Source organism: Lolium rigidum, chromosome 6 (assembly GCF_022539505.1).
Source record: "Lolium rigidum isolate FL_2022 chromosome 6, APGP_CSIRO_Lrig_0.1, whole genome shotgun sequence".
NCBI lineage: Eukaryota > Viridiplantae > Streptophyta > Magnoliopsida > Poales > Poaceae > Lolium > Lolium rigidum.
This window is the reverse complement of record NC_061513.1, coordinates 88044573-88059671: the sequence shown is the minus strand read 5'-3', so window position 1 is coordinate 88059671 and position 15099 is coordinate 88044573. Positions and strand designations below refer to the sequence as shown.

General features: G+C 45.1%; 3 protein-coding genes across 3 annotated transcripts; 1 reads left to right on the top strand and 2 right to left on the bottom strand.

Moving 5' to 3' along the window:
• Positions 1–915: 915 nt before the first annotated feature.
• On the bottom strand, positions 916–5097 carry LOC124660644 (calmodulin-3-like). Its single transcript, XM_047198476.1, has 3 exons — positions 4823–5097; positions 2333–2702; positions 916–1220 (listed from the first exon to the last, which is right to left on the bottom strand). The coding sequence occupies exons 1-3, from the start codon at positions 4896–4898 to the stop codon at positions 1127–1129; spliced, it is 540 nt and encodes a 179-aa protein (XP_047054432.1). The 5' UTR covers positions 4899–5097; the 3' UTR covers positions 916–1126.
• Positions 5098–6602: 1505 nt separating this feature from the next.
• On the bottom strand, positions 6603–9277 carry LOC124660645. Its single transcript, XM_047198477.1, has 3 exons — positions 8829–9277; positions 7147–7271; positions 6603–7062 (listed from the first exon to the last, which is right to left on the bottom strand). The coding sequence occupies exons 1-3, from the start codon at positions 9163–9165 to the stop codon at positions 6859–6861; spliced, it is 666 nt and encodes a 221-aa protein (XP_047054433.1). The 5' UTR covers positions 9166–9277; the 3' UTR covers positions 6603–6858.
• Positions 9278–9496: 219 nt separating this feature from the next.
• On the top strand, positions 9497–12685 carry LOC124666854 (ribonuclease III domain-containing protein RNC1, chloroplastic-like). The gene is made up of 5 exons (XM_047204180.1): positions 9497–10260; positions 11051–11255; positions 11336–11536; positions 11764–11850; positions 11945–12685. The coding sequence occupies exons 1-5, from the start codon at positions 9497–9499 to the stop codon at positions 12260–12262; spliced, it is 1575 nt and encodes a 524-aa protein (XP_047060136.1). The 3' UTR covers positions 12263–12685.
• Positions 12686–15099: the final 2414 nt, after the last annotated feature.

The following is a 15099-nucleotide window of genomic DNA, read 5'->3' as shown; positions in this document are numbered from 1 at the left end:
GAATCGTCTGAGCATTTATCACAAAATTGTGCGCGGTGTTATATCTTTTTTTTCTAAAATGGAGGGTGAGACCCAAAGCCTCTTCATTGAAAAGATGCATACAACCGTCTTTATTAATTTATTTAACAAAGAACAGTAGAACAATCTTTATCAAACCGCCATCAGAAGTCATCACCTCCATTGAACAGCCAATCAATGTTCATGATTAAGATCCACATAAACTTCGCCAATCCTGCCGATGACGCCAGATGGTGCCCTCCTCCCTGGCGCGCACCACAGATCGTGTCCTTCGTCGAAACTCCGTGACGCGGAAAGAATCACGTCGCACCACCACTTGTCACCTCCATCCAACAGCTGCTCCAAAAACAATAGCCTCATGGTGATGTTATATCTGGCTATGCGCGAGTTGGTACCTAAGCTATGTTGATGTTAATGTAGGAAATGCAACCACATGACATACCTAACCTTTGCCGCCTTCAGTGGGAAGTTACTCGACTCGGTCGCGCGGTGCAGCACCTCCTCCACACCCTCCCCAAAACCCAAGCCGCACAAGAGACTGGGGCAACACTGCGGGAGAGTAGTTTGCTCCGGTCGATGATGGTGGCGGTGTGGCGGCGCTGACGGTGAAGTAGCTACAACCTTATGGGACTGCGGAACGCTAGAGCAACTCTAGTAGACACTTAAAATGATCAAACCATTGAAACAACCTTTTTTACAATTTTAGTTACACCGGAAAAGCAAGACCGACTACACATGATCAAATGAGTCGGAGGAGCAACGGAGGACCAGAAATTGGAGGGGCTGAGACGTGTTCCATGACCTCTGAGCACTTTTTAGGCGTTTGGAAAAAATAAAGTCTCGAAAAAACTCAAAAAAAACATTTTTTTAAAAGCCATTCCATAATAAATTATAAAATTAGCAAAATCGACTAAAACGATCCATTGTTATTTCTTTCTCTCAGCATGGAACTGTTGGATGTTTTACAGCTAAATCCATTTCTAGGGGCGTACATAGCTCCCGATACATAGTACACTGACTGATACAACACATAGCTCAGATGCCCCGCCCACCGGGGACCAAGCATTCCGAGCCAACCACACCCATGAGCGTGAACGATTGGTTTGGACTACAGGATAGTACATTTCTGGCCACTCTTTGCAGCCGTCACGTTCTTCTTCTTGGCCGGCGCTCTCCTCTCCTCTATCCTCTGCTTCCTTCTCCTGCACAAACAGGGTTATATGCGCATAAGCTTTGCCCCTTCTCTTATTTGAAAAATACTGCAGATCGAATCGCAGAGGTGTTGTGTATATATCATGGAGGGGGACAGATCGCAGACGCCCAGAAGTAACATACGAAAAGAATGACCCAAAGTCGGATCGAGCACCGAGGTCTCCTGGCCAGTTGCTATGACTAACTTTCACTTTGTACGAATACAAATAAATAAACGAATGAAAAGATGCGTTTAGCATCTTCCAGGCTGTTTAAAAAAGGGTTTAGATGGGCGATGGCATATATTCTCGAGCCAGAAAAGGCCATATCCCGACCAGTTGTTTGCAGCCCGAGCAGCTCCAAAGCATCGCCGGATGCCCGGATGACGACCAGTCGACCACACGCATCGAGACGATGGCATCGTCTTCAATCTCAGGACCATGGTTACTTCATGAGAAGCAGCCACAACTGTAATTGGCACGGCTCGACACACTGGTTCCAGCAGAGTGCTCCACGTAGCCTACTATCAAATCGGGATGGAGAGCAGAGACAACCGACCATATACCGCACGTCTACGTGACGACGACGTATGCTGCAACCTGTGGCACGTACGTCTACAGTGACATGGTCCACAACCGCAAGCGATTGTTACGTTACACACTTCACGTGCATACGATATGGTGTAGCCACGGCGGAGGTTTCGGGCACCGAACGAAAAACGAGAAAGCGATAGCAACAGAACATGTCCAAACAGTCACAAACTGAACGACAAACTTAATGAAAGAAAGAAGAATCAACGAGAAGGAAAACACAAAATCCAGCAAATCTACCACAGCTGCAAGTACAAGAAGTAGCGCAGCTGCAAGTACAAAAAAATAGTGCAGGAGGAGTCCATGACCCAAACAACAAAAAATAATATCTGGTGCTTCTCTCCTCACCGAGAAAATGTTATGAAAGTGCTAGCTGCAACTACTACACCTAGCCAACAAGCGTCAGTACCAGCGAGTAAGTAAGGTGAAGAAATTGTTATGGAATACTAGCTGCAACTTGTAAGCTGGACGGTTCGTTATTTTTTATCGGAGAAAGAAAATAAAAAGTTATTTCAAAGGGGGTGGTTCCTCACTTGGCCATCATGACCTTGACGAACTCGTCGTAGTTGATCTGGCCGTCGCCATCGACGTCGGCCTCGCGAACCATCTCCTCGACCTCCTCCTCGGAGAGCTTCTCCCCGAGGTTGGTCATCACCTGGCGAAGCTCAGCTGCAGAGATGAAACCGTTCTGGTCCTTGTCAAAAACACGAAACGCCTCCTTCAGCTCCTCCTCTGAGTCGGTGTCCTTCATCTTGCGGGCCATCAGGTTCAGGAACTCTGGGAAGTCGATGGTGCCATTGCCATCAGCATCCACCTCATTGATCATGTCCTGCAGCTCAGCCTCGGTTGGGTTCTGGCCAAGGGAACGCATCACGGTTCCAAGCTCCTTGGTGGTGATGCTACCTGAGAAATTAGACCAGCTCATGTTAAGACACCTATAGGAAAGAATATTATAATTCTGCTGTCACCTGTAAAGTCAAACTTGCAGATTTAGTGACCACAAAATTAATAGCACAAGTATGAAGATTTCGAAAGACATATAAGGATCAATAACTGTTCTAATTCAAGGAACACAAAACCAGCTTAAAAGTTATTTTCGCCCATTAGTCAGAACAATAAGATTCAAACAAGAGTTATGCAGAAATGAAGGGAGCACCAAGACTAACCTACATAATAAACAGCATAACATTTTAATTGCGTTGGTTCAATAATATGCATAAAGCATTTGACAGATCTCGGGTAATATTTCTAAACAGCTAATTTCTACATAAAAAACAAACAGCTTGCAAAAACAGATTGGCTAGCAGACTACTTAGGAGCAGGTGTTTACTGTGTTATCTCTCTGTTCTCTAGTTGAAAAAGAGCACTACCTAATTATCAATCTCAACACTTCTATATGGCTTTACATCTAATAACCTTGCATCACACAACATCAATCGCCAGCACCAGAGAATGAAAGATTTAAGGTCAGAATCAAAATCTGTCAAACCCTTGTTAGTCACAAGTAGTAAAAGGTTAAACTCGTCCAAACTATTTTCCCCTCAAAGTGAGATCTTAGCCACAACTTATCATACCGGACCATACTCACTAGTCTCATGTCCACATCAAACCCAGCCACCAATTTTACTCTTATTCTTCCAATGGTTCCAAAAAATAAACAACTTATTGAGTACCACGCAATTTTAAAGCTATATAATTATTCAAGACAAATTATACACTAAGTGGCATACATCCTGATATAGAAAACCAAATTTGAGAATCCTATAATGACATTACTCATATGCCAACTTAGTATCCAAATTCATTGAAACAACTTGCAGATATTGCTAACATAAACATAGTATGCAAAGCATTTACAAGAATTGGCAGGATACTCCCGCAAAAGATCAAATATCCAACTAAATAAACTGAATATGACTATTCAGGATTGGGTTATAGATTCAACATCAATGAAGTCAATAGGTGAGCTGGTGAATATGAATATTGATGTGTGCTGTATATAATTTTGTTTTCCTCTGAAAGTATACCACAAGCATTTACTTTGCAAATATGTGACAATACCGTTTATCCAAAGAAATCACAACCTGCGCCCCTCCCCTTGTATGAGAAGCCTGATAGTATAGCATTATTGAATGGTCCACCATTCTTATAGTGCTCTGTTCAATATTCTATTCCATGCTCCGGGGTTCACCAGTTCAGACTAGGTATAGGTTCTCCTACGTATAGTCACTTTATTCTTAAGTGTTAAGCCTAGTAACAGACAAATTAGCCCACATTAAGCCCATGAAGAACGTCATGACACTGCTGCCAAATTGACATGATAGGACTTAAAGCATATGTTTCTGGCTTTGCAATCGTAACTAGAAGCAGAGAAATCTTTGGAATCTGATGCCAGTGAAATGAAAGTATAGTAAGCAGGACAATTGACAACAGTATCTTGGACCACTAGGCCACTACCTTGGCATATTGTTGTTATTTCAAAATTTAATATGGTTTAAAGAAAACAAAATTCTACTATTATTATTATTATCAGGTTATGTCCAACAACCTACCCCACGCAGCAACGCCCTTCTTCCAATTTACATTGACCCCAAAACATATTCCCCATCACATTCTGCACTTCAGTTCATGTACCTCAAACAACATGGCTTAACCAGGTGCAGATCACAGAACTAGGTGCTACACCGAATTGGCAAAATTGATGCGCATATGCCGTTCATCCCCTCGTTCCAAAAGTCATTTCAGACAAGATAAAATCATGCCAGATTAAATCGTCCCAGCAGGGCGGGCCCCTTAATTACCATAGCAGACATGCCAAGACAATCGAATCAAAAAATAAAATCGCCACAGCCGCGGCACGCCAATCAGATCTAGGCATACGGATCAAACCACGATGCCTGGTCGGGCAGGGACCCCGATGTCGTGTGGTCCGGATCGATCGAGCAGGGGCCCGGCCGGCCTGATCGCGGGAGATCGCCGCCTAATGTAAATGAGGGAACGAAGGGGGAAGAGGGGGTGGATACCATCGCCGTCCTTGTCGAAGAGGCTGAACGCCTCCTTGAACTCGCCAATCTGCTCCTCGCTGAGCTGGTCCGCCATGGCAACGGAGAGGTTGAGAGAAACCGCGAGGTTATGCGAGCTGCGCGTTAATGGCTGGTGCGTGGGCGAGTGGCGACCGTCTGTGTCGCGGAGACGATGCTGCGGACCAGGCTTTATAGAGGAAGAGGATCGGGAGGTGGCCGGGTGGGGAACTACCACTAGGGATTCCCTAATTTCGAGTTTTGGGGCATCTGATTCATTTCCACTTTTTTTCTTTTCTTTTTGGTATTTTTGCTAGTACTGTATTTTATTCTGGACGTTGGAGACTTGGATTGTGAGAATATGTTTCTTTATACGTTCCCGTGTATGGCGTGGAATATTATTTTTCTCTACAAAATCAGTGAGGTGATTTCCGGCTCCATTTGATCAGATGGTGTGGAATATGAAGCGGACCTATCAGATGAGAGGACTGTAGAGAGCTAGATATCTCTCCTTTGTATTTGATCTTTTTCTCTCCGTCTCATTGGCTTGCTTGTCTATTCCTGAAGTAGAGTACAAGAGAATTGGACCGCCATCGTATTTCTGTTTCATCATAGGATTTGTGGGACAATACAGCTATTGTGTTGCCTTCATTCATACAATTGATTTTGTACTCCCTCTACTCCACATTACTTGTCTCTAATATGCTAATATGGATGTGACAAGTAATATGGATCAAATCGGAAATTCAATTCGGCTCCCAGGTGCGTATGCACCCTCTACCACAAAATCATATTTCGAAATGTCGAAAAAATTTAACAAAAAATTTAACATGTACATCTTCATAATATATGTTCGTTCGTCAAGTTTCACGAAAAACCACGATTTTTTGTGGTCTATATAAAAAAGAGAAAACTTATCTTGTGAAAACCATTATTTTTAGCACTGAGTTTTGTCTTTTTTACACACATCACATGATAAATCGATTTTTTATGAAACAACTTTGTAAGCGTGTAGCACGAGAAGATTTACATGCAAATTTTTGGTTTCAATTTTTTTGAAATTCAAAATATGTGTAAAATGCATTTCAAAATAGAGGGAGCATATGCTCCATGTTCCAAAACGCCACTCCCGGATCAAATGGAGTATTGATAGTAGGAGTAGTTCGCTTCATACTATGAATACCCATAAACTGATTTAAATTGAAGGATTGAGGAGCACCACACCTATAAGCCGTATGAGGATCTTATATTGATTAATTTCTGTATTAAAGATTTGCTGTAAAGGTAATTGACTGCCACACTTAGCAAGCTTTGCGGTCGAGCTGAGTATCAATATCCCTTTTTGAGTGAAGTTGTATATCCTAGTTAAAATATCTCATCTTGTAGCAAGAATTGTCGAGGAAGATTGACAGATGCCCTTGAGGAATCTGTGGCACACAAGAGCCCGTCAGTGAGAAAACGAATCTGACTTCCAGATGTATGATGTTGATCGTTAACAGTCGAAAAAAAAAGAGTTGTAAGCCAAAGCGAGGGACAAGTCACAGAACAAGCTGGGAAGCACATCAATGTGTCATGGAAACGTGGCACTGTTTCGCCAAGCAAGTAAAGTCCAGTGAAGAATCAGGAATGATGATTCTACAATTCTTCAATACAAAGAGGTCGTTTCATGCCTCCTGCGTGTTAGCGCATCGCAAAAAACAAAAAGGGAAAATGGTCTATCAACTAACAGCTCAACGGAAGAATAGTACACTGCGCCTCCAAAGAAAGAACTATCCTGAGAATCTTGAAACAAAGAAGGTGGATTTGTGAACACTAGTATAACTGACTGAGACAAAAGAGTACATGACTTGTGATTATATGCACGAGAAAACAACATTAGTAACAACATGACTTCCCTTGCTACCAAAAAATTCAGACAAGAGAACTAGGGAAGCCAGCTGCAAGCGTCACCTCAAGTCCTCAACTATATACAGGCATGGTTCACATCATATTAGCCTTGAAAGACTGCCCACCATCAGACCGATGAAGCAATATGACTGTCAGAGATCTTTCCAGACCTTGTAGTCGGTGTTTGAACTGTTGGGATTTATCGGTGTATCTTGACATCCCAAGAAGAAGGTTGGGCGCACATCCATATTGATCAACGCGTGTGCAGTTGATCTTGTGCTTGCAACAATGGCCACCTCATCAGCAGCAATTATAGCTTCTCCGTATCCTTTATCTTTTACTTCAGCATTTTCTAACTGTTGATTACCAAAAAAAACACCCAATCAACACTAGAAACATGTTGACTATCAGGAACTGAATGAGAAAGAGAGGATCATTACCCTGAATTTTGTCTTTGCGCCCCAGATGACAAACGTTTCGTTGCATGTATGGTGACGATGGTTGCCACGCAAACCGCCTGGCTGGATAACACCTACATGTAGCGAGAGACAAACCAGGGCCCCACCTACCACAAATTGAACACTAAATGGTTAATGTCCGGCTGGGTTGCCCAAAAATGACTTATGGTCCATTTACATGTGTTCTCCCTAAGCTGCAGCACAATATTCCAAGCAATCACATAGAAGTAAATACATTTCTTCCAAATATAATTGTGGCTCTGCTTCTCGTGTAAATGTTGTCCCGCAATAGCCCCCAAGAGAAAAGAAGCATGCTAGGTTGCTAGGAGTTCTGCAACTACCAAGTGACCACCAGTGGTTGGGATTTCCTTTGGATGAAGAGAGTCTGACTTGCAAAATGTTGCAAACAAGAACGTAGAGATACACAATCCAAGTTGCAGGTAGTAACGAGAGCATAGAACAAATTCATCCTGACCACCAATCATACACTCACAAAGTGCAACACACCAGTAAGTAGTATGAAAACAGTAGTTATGCATAAAAGGTTTTCTTGTGGGCATGCTCAACAAAGGTAAATAAAACACAAAAGAATAGGGAATATATGTCGAGCAGAATATTCTGCAACTTGTTCAGCTAAAAATCAATCATATCCTACATTCGTACTGCAATGTTCTCTTTTTCTACTCCCTCCGGTTCATATTAATTGATTCTAATATGGATGTATCTAGACATATATTAGTTCTAGATACATCCATATTGAAGTCAATTAATATGAATCGGAGGGAGTACCTTTTTCTCACTTTCGGCCGAAAGAAGACATATCGGAACTGATAATTCTGAATGCAGGTCTTGATCAGTGATTGTTTGTCAAAGAAGGAACCCACTCATCTATCAGTCTATTATGTGTAGTATATTCTTAACAGTATAGAGCAGCAAAGATGGAACAAACTCGGAACAAACCAATCACCAAACATCTCAAGGGTCATGGTTTGCTATACAGGCCCCATATATTAGAGAACACAGAGGATTCTTGTATGAACCAACAATGCTGTCAACGAAAGAGGTAGTATATTTCCAGCAGAACCATAGTGCATATACCGGTTGTCATAGCAATCATGCTCAACAATCTCCAACTGAGACCGCCACTTAGTTAACATATACTATTGCATATCTGTAAGCAATATAACTAATTGGAACAGAGGCACAATGCAATGCAAGCGGTTTCTGACGGAAGGTTAGCAACAGTTAAGACATACTTGAACTACGATTCTGAAAGTAATTTATTGAGGAGGGAAGGATACTACCCCTAAACCAGAGGTAGAAAACTGAAGGATTCACTAACAAGAATATTTTGGAAGGGCAAACCATGAGCAGCTCTGGACAATGTTGCAGCGACACGTGAACACCGCATCATGTGTGTGCTGCATTTCTCCTAGTGGCATGTTCAGAACACCATTTAGTTCTTCGTTTCACTGTTAATTTCATAGGAGGAGTGTCTACTACAGAACTGAACTAGACAGACCTGACTGCTGCAATTGGTAACACGGTGTTTGCGCAATTGATCAGGACATTATCCCTTCCACCACATTGTCCAGCTCTTTTGTGTTACCAACCTTATGCAGCGAGCTAACATGGAATTGGCAAGGCAAAGGGGGAGCGCTCACCTGGGAGGCCGGCATCGCGGGCGGCGGCTACAGGGTCGAGGAGCCATCCACGTCCGTCGGCGGCGATGGGTGTGGGGTGGAGGGCGGCGGGGTAGCGGACGAGGTTGGCCTGGGGGTCGTGGGCGACGGCGGGACGCCGAAGGGAGGCGGAGGGGGCGGGTTGGTGGAAGCGGAGGGAGATCCAAGTGAGGAGGAGGAAGAGGGAGAGGAGGAAGGGGAAGGACGCCGGCCGCTTGAGGAAGTGCAGGAGCGAGGAGGGCGAGGGTGCGGCGGCCGCGGGGAATGGCGGGGTCTGGGTGTGGATTTGCAGCGCGATGGCCCTCCTCGGGTTCGCCATCGACGGGCGGGTGCGAGCTGGCGGCGCCCAGACCGCCTTCTGGCCGCGGCCGCGGGCGAGATCGGCGGCGGCGGTTCTTCCTTTTTCCTTCCGAGATGCCGCTGGCGAACTGTCACTGCCTCACGTGGGCTGCCATGTCATTTCCAAGGATAGCTCAAGATATTTTCTCACATTTGGACCGGTCCACCAGATCTGAGATTCTGAGCCATCGAAAACAAAACGGACGGCTCGCCATGGCCCCATTCCTATCGTTGTACGCTTATCCTCTTCCCCCTTCCTCCAGCCCGCCCACCAAACCCAGAAAGCCCCACCTCCGCAGCTCGCATTGGCCATGGCACCGCCGGCCATGGCGTTCCAGGCACTGACCTTCTCCCCGCTCCCGCTCCACCTCCCCACAACGCGCCGCCGCGTCCGCGCGCTCGCCGTGACCGCGGACCAGCCCCCGCAGGCCTCCCCCTCCGAGCCGGCCAACAGCCCGAGCCGGCTCCTCCGGGAACTCGCGGAGCGGAAGAAGTACGTATCCCCGAAGAAAAAGCACCCGCCACGCCGGTTCATCCTCAAACCCCCCCTCGACGACGAGCGCCTCACCCAGCGCTTCCTCAACAGCCCGCAGCTCTCCCTCAAGTCCCTGCCGCTCCTCTCCTCCTGCCTGCCCTCCGCGCCGCTCTCCGCCGCCGACCGCGCCTGGATGGACGAGTACCTCCTCGAGGCCAAGCAGGCGCTCGGCTACCCGCTCGCCCCCTCCGAGGCGCTCGGCGACGGCGACGACTGCCCCGCGCGCCACTTCGATGCCCTCCTCTACCTCGCCTTCCAGCACCTCGACCCGTCCAGCGAGCGCACGCGGACGCGGCATGTGCGGAACGGGCACTCCAGGCTCTGGTTCCTGGGCCAGTTCGTGCTGGAGCTCGCCTTCTCCGAGTTCTTCTTGCAGAGGTACCCCAGGGAATCACCTGGCCCGATGCGAGAGCGGGTGTTCGCGCTCATCGGGAAGAGGATGCTGCCCAGATGGATCAAGGCCGCCAGCCTGCATAATTTGGTGTTTCCTTATGACGATTTGGATAGGATGATACGCAAGGACCGGGAACCGCCCACCAAGTAAGCCTTTCCATTATTTCCTGAAAATGTGCTACTCCGTATTTGAATTGTAGAAAGATATATAGTTGTGGTTTGGGATCAGTCACGAGTGTAGAAGAGTGATATGGTCCATGGCACATTTGCAATCAACATGTTGCATCTGAATGTCAACCTGTGAGTTAGGATAGCAGCATACCGTGTTTCACACCTGAATGTTAACCTGTAAATTAGCTATTGATCAGTGTTTTTGCATGAGATTGATCTGCATTATGTACTTTTTCTTTGGCAATCTTTTTTTTTAGGAATTGCAAGGGTGATGTGATGCTAGGAGTAGTTTGGTAGGGGTCTGTTAAACTATTTGTTATCTTCTTGACAGATTCAGTGCATTCGATTAATTTGGATGTGCTAGCATAATAGTAATGGTGGAACTGAATATTTGCTACATTATTGTTTGGTCACTCTGTAGTTTAATGTTATATGTATGCTCCGCGGCTTTCTCGGTTAAGTCATCTCCATTTTTGGGTGTTCTACATCCTTGCTAATGGACGAGTTGCCCCCACATGATCCAGCGGATATACATTCTTCCATCTCTTTATGATGTACTGCTGTGTGTTCCTTCTCTATATTGACTTGCTGTGCAGAATTTCTTTGTATGAGAATATGGAGCACATAACCAAATCATAAATTCATGATGATACTTTGTCATGTAGAGATATTTTCTGAAGTGTTTGGTTTGTTACAGCTATCTGTACTGTTAATTGATGTACATAATGGGGTAGTCTTCAGTAAAAACTTTATGTTTGTATTCCAGGGCTGTATTCTGGGCACTATTTGGAGCTATATATCTGTGCTTTGGAATGCCTGAAGTCTATCGTGTTCTTTTTGAGGCGTTCGGTATGGACCCTGAAGAAGAGAGCTGTCAGCCAAAACTGCGCCGTCAACTAGAAGATGTTGACTATGTTTCGGTGGAGTTTGAAAAGAGACAACTCACGTGGCAAGATGTTGCTGCCTATCGGGTATTGACTATTCCTATTCTTTGTCTGAAACCTTCACCAATGCTTGTCCCTTATCCAGTCAACTGTTGCATGTAATGCAGCCACCAGAAGATGCTCTTTTTGCTCATCCTAGGCTTTTCCGAGCATGTGTGCCACCAGGCATGCATCGTTTCAGAGGAAACATTTGGGACTTCGATAATAGACCCAAAGTCATGAATATCTTAGGATACCCCTTGCCTAAGAATGATAAAATTCCAGAAATCACAGAAGCAAGGAACATAGAACTTGGACTTGGTCTTCAGGTATTTGGACACCACTATTCTCTTCTTTCCTTATGGTCTTCCTTTCTAATGATACTTGTCTCTCTGCATGCAAAGCATGTTTGTCGGTACATTATTTGTCTTATCAAATCCTGTTTCCTAGTTGTCCAGTAACTCAAATTGTTGATATATTTCTTTGTTTCTCCAGTTCCATTATAATCTGTGCATAAAGGATAAATCAGCTAACTTGTATTGTTTTTTTACTGCAGTTGTGCTTCATGCATCCTTCGAAGTATAAGTTCGAGCATCCAAGATTTTGTTTCGAGCGCCTGGAATATGTTGGACAGAAGATTCAGGTTTGTTGTGCCCCTCTAATGATGTTTTTGGCGTTTGGCCACTCTTCATTGGGTTCAACAGTCATAATGAAGGTCTGAACTCTTTTGTGATCAGGATCTAGTATTGGCAGAGAGGCTGCTCATGAAGCATCTCGACGCACCCGGCAGGTGGTTGGCAGAGAAGCATAGGAGGTTGTTGATGAACAAGTACTGCGGACGGTACTTGCGGGACAAACACCTTCACCACTACATTATATATGGGGAGACTGTACAGGACAGATTCGAACACAACCGCCGGCTAAGAAATCCTTCCACGACAGCTGTCCAGCAAGCAATACATGGGCTCTCGTACTGCGTCTATGGCAAGCCTGATGTCCGGCGATTAATGTTTGAGGTGTTTGACTTCGAACAGGTCCAGCCAAAAGCCGTATGAGGATGTGCTTCATCAAGTTGTGCTGAATTGCTAGCAGGTGAGATTCCCAGCTTGAGAAGATGCAGGGTCGTCAACACCCAAGCGCAGATTGTACTGTTCGGAAGTCTGGAACCAGAGTAGGACTGCAGATTGAAACACCACACATACAGTCACTTCTGTAACCCACAACTCGTGCAACCTCTCTTGTCTACTAGATAGGCAGCTGGATTAGAAATGGTGTAAAATTGAGCCCTGTAATCTTTCCAAGTTATAGTTTTGACAATTGGCTAGAAATTCCATTTGAGCCGGAACACAAACAGCCGTAGTAGCAGCTGCAGCAAAGATTATAGAGTTATATGTGAGGCTCTGTAGTGGAAAATGTCAACGCAACCTGTACTGCTAACGTGTTGTGTCATCTGTTTATGAGTGCATAACTTAATCTTCTGGAACTTTTTTTATAATATAGAAGTTATATTAATTAACAACATTTTACAAAGGAGAGGCAAAGTGAGCCTATAACATCAGCCGAAGAAGCTCGATACATTGGGCATTTCCTAGAATCCTGAGAAAGACTAAGACACTTGAGAGTACAGAGTCTATTCTAAGGCCTGCTTGCTAACTTGGCCTGGTGGTCACCTGGAGGTGCGCTCTAAAGTTGAGGCCCCTGTTAATGTGAAATATCTTCTGGGCATTGAATACCTCATTGCTGGTGATCGATGCCAATAGTGGCCTGATCTCCCAATGACCAGGTGATTCCATGATGTCACGGGTTGCTGCCGCTGCTGCAAGTGTGATGTTATCAGTGAGCAGATGTGATTCCCTGTAGAAGCCAGAGTAGAGGAAACCGAGATAAACAGTTGTGAGCAATGTGTGTTTCCGGAGACTTGTATGTGCAGGAGATGGTTAGTGGTCCTGGTTCTGCTCCCAAGCCACATCGAAGAAAATGACCGTCCCTGCGAGTGTTGATAAGTCCTGGAGCGTTCCTGACTTGATGGTCTCTTGACTGCAGTTTTGTTTTGTGGCTGTTGGAACCCGTACCTACATTTTTTTTAATAAGGGGAGAGCGCCAACCTCTACATCAATTGACGCATACGGCCGAAACCCATACCTACATGGAACTAGAGTCTTCAAGCAAAGATCCTTGTAAAATATCATTTTTGTGGCAGCATATATCTGAGCTGGCCTGCTAATTTTCTTGCCAAATAAGTCATCATTCCTAGATTTTCAAAAGCACCACATGAAGGTGAAAATATTAATTGTGGAAGCAACAGGATGAACAGAAGCCAACATGGCATGAACCACAGCTGGTAGAACCAAACTACTGTAGCAAATAGACAGGGAAAATGATGCAGATCATCTTCTACTAGTTCGAATGGAAGAAGTGTTGAACTCATAAGGCTACCACTTGTAAGTGAATTCACTTTATCGTTGTTTTTGTTTAAATGTTAAGTTCCTTATGGTTCTTTGTTTCTTGCTCGAGGACGATCAAGGCTAAGCTTGGGGAAGTTGAAGGTTGTGAAATACGCCACTTTTTCTCAGGTTTAAACCTTTAGCTATGTCAAGAAATTGACTAAGTTTCTCTCTAAATGTGACATTGATGATTAATTATTGCAAAGGTGTGCAATCTCTTCTATCTCCAAATGGTGTGCAGGAAATCAAATCATAATGGAAAATAGACCTACAATTACTGAAGAAATCTCGTCACAAGTGCAGCAAAATCGATCATAGGTCAAAAATCGGTTCCATGGAGTTTAGCGGTAACCGGTACGGGCAAGCCCCACCTGTATCGTTCGTCTATACGGTGCGTCACAGCACTCCCGAGGTCAAAGCCTATAAGTTTTGTGAAGGGAGTGACGCCAAAAAAAGAGCCATTCATCGTCAAACAGAGCCGCCACCCATCAACTCTATCTGCACCACACCAAGGAGATCCACCACCATAGTTCATCCATTCCATCTCCCATCTCCTCCATATTCATAGCCATCGCCATTGTAATAAAGATCTCCTTAAGAATTGGTGACCATTGTAAGAATATTGTGATTTCAATTAAAGTATTTGCACCAATGATTTCTATCTTTGATCTTGATATCATGTGTGAGTAGTACTCACGGGGGGCTGCGGGTTGGGGTGAATCCTTGCAGCATTTATACGCATCTAATCTCATGAATATGTGAAGGAATTGAATAGGAGTTTTGCAATCTTGTATCCTTATTGATAAGGGGTAGCCCGATCTTCTCAGTAAGCAACGGTGGTGATGATGATCACGGGGTGATAGCAGCGGAGGAACACGACGATGTAGTGGAAGATAACTTGTATGACGCAACGAGATCTCTCGATTGGTCCCTGTCGCCAATGCAACAGTTCTCAACCCTGCAAGATATTCGCAACTCCACACACTTGCGCACGTAGCCGCCGACCACGAAGCGGTAAGTTGCAATCTACTAATTCCCAATGGAACAACAGATCACACAAGACTTTCGGGGATTCTACACCAAATCAATGCAATTGGATGTAGAGATTCAATAGAGTTGCAAAGCAATCAACTATGAACTAGGGTTTATCTTAAACGTGGTCTAAAGAAACTTGGGGGGCATCCTGGGCACTTATATAGGGGTTCAGGACGACCTCAGGTCGAAAAAGTACGAAAATAACAGACCCAGAATAGATCTGGTCGAGACAGACTCGGAGTCGGCCGGTCTGGCGGCCGGTCGACCGGGTCTGGGACCGGCCGGTCCGGTTCAAACCGGGCATGGCGCCGGGTGGTGACCGGGCGAAGCTCCCGGGCATACTGGATAGTGCCCGGTTGGCACAAGCGCCGCGGCTGATTGAAACCGGACTGACCCGGCCTGGGACCGGATGG

Bases quoted from the DNA above. Each gene is read 5' to 3' on its own strand.
- LOC124666854 (XM_047204180.1), top strand. From the start codon at position 9,497: ATGGCACCGCCGGCCATGGCGTTCCAGGCACTGACCTTCTCCCCGCTC. The intron at 11,537-11,763 runs GTATTTGGACAC...TTTTTACTGCAG, and splicing joins AACTTGGACTTGGTCTTCAG to TTGTGCTTCATGCATCCTTC. The intron at 11,851-11,944 runs GTTTGTTGTGCC...TTTTGTGATCAG, and splicing joins ATGTTGGACAGAAGATTCAG to GATCTAGTATTGGCAGAGAG.
- LOC124660645 (XM_047198477.1), bottom strand. From the start codon at position 9,165: ATGGCGAACCCGAGGAGGGCCATCGCGCTGCAAATCCACACCCAGACC. The intron at 7,272-8,828 runs GTGAGCGCTCCC...AATTTGTGGTAG, and splicing joins CCGCGATGCCGGCCTCCCAG to GTGGGGCCCTGGTTTGTCTC. The intron at 7,063-7,146 runs GTAATGATCCTC...GGTAATCAACAG, and splicing joins GCGCAAAGACAAAATTCAGG to TTAGAAAATGCTGAAGTAAA.
- LOC124660644 (XM_047198476.1), bottom strand. From the start codon at position 4,898: ATGGCGGACCAGCTCAGCGAGGAGCAGATTGGCGAGTTCAAGGAGGCG. The intron at 2,703-4,822 runs GTATCCACCCCC...CTAATTTCTCAG, and splicing joins CTTCGACAAGGACGGCGATG to GTAGCATCACCACCAAGGAG. The intron at 1,221-2,332 runs GTGAGGAACCAC...CTGTTTGTGCAG, and splicing joins GTCAAGGTCATGATGGCCAA to GAGAAGGAAGCAGAGGATAG.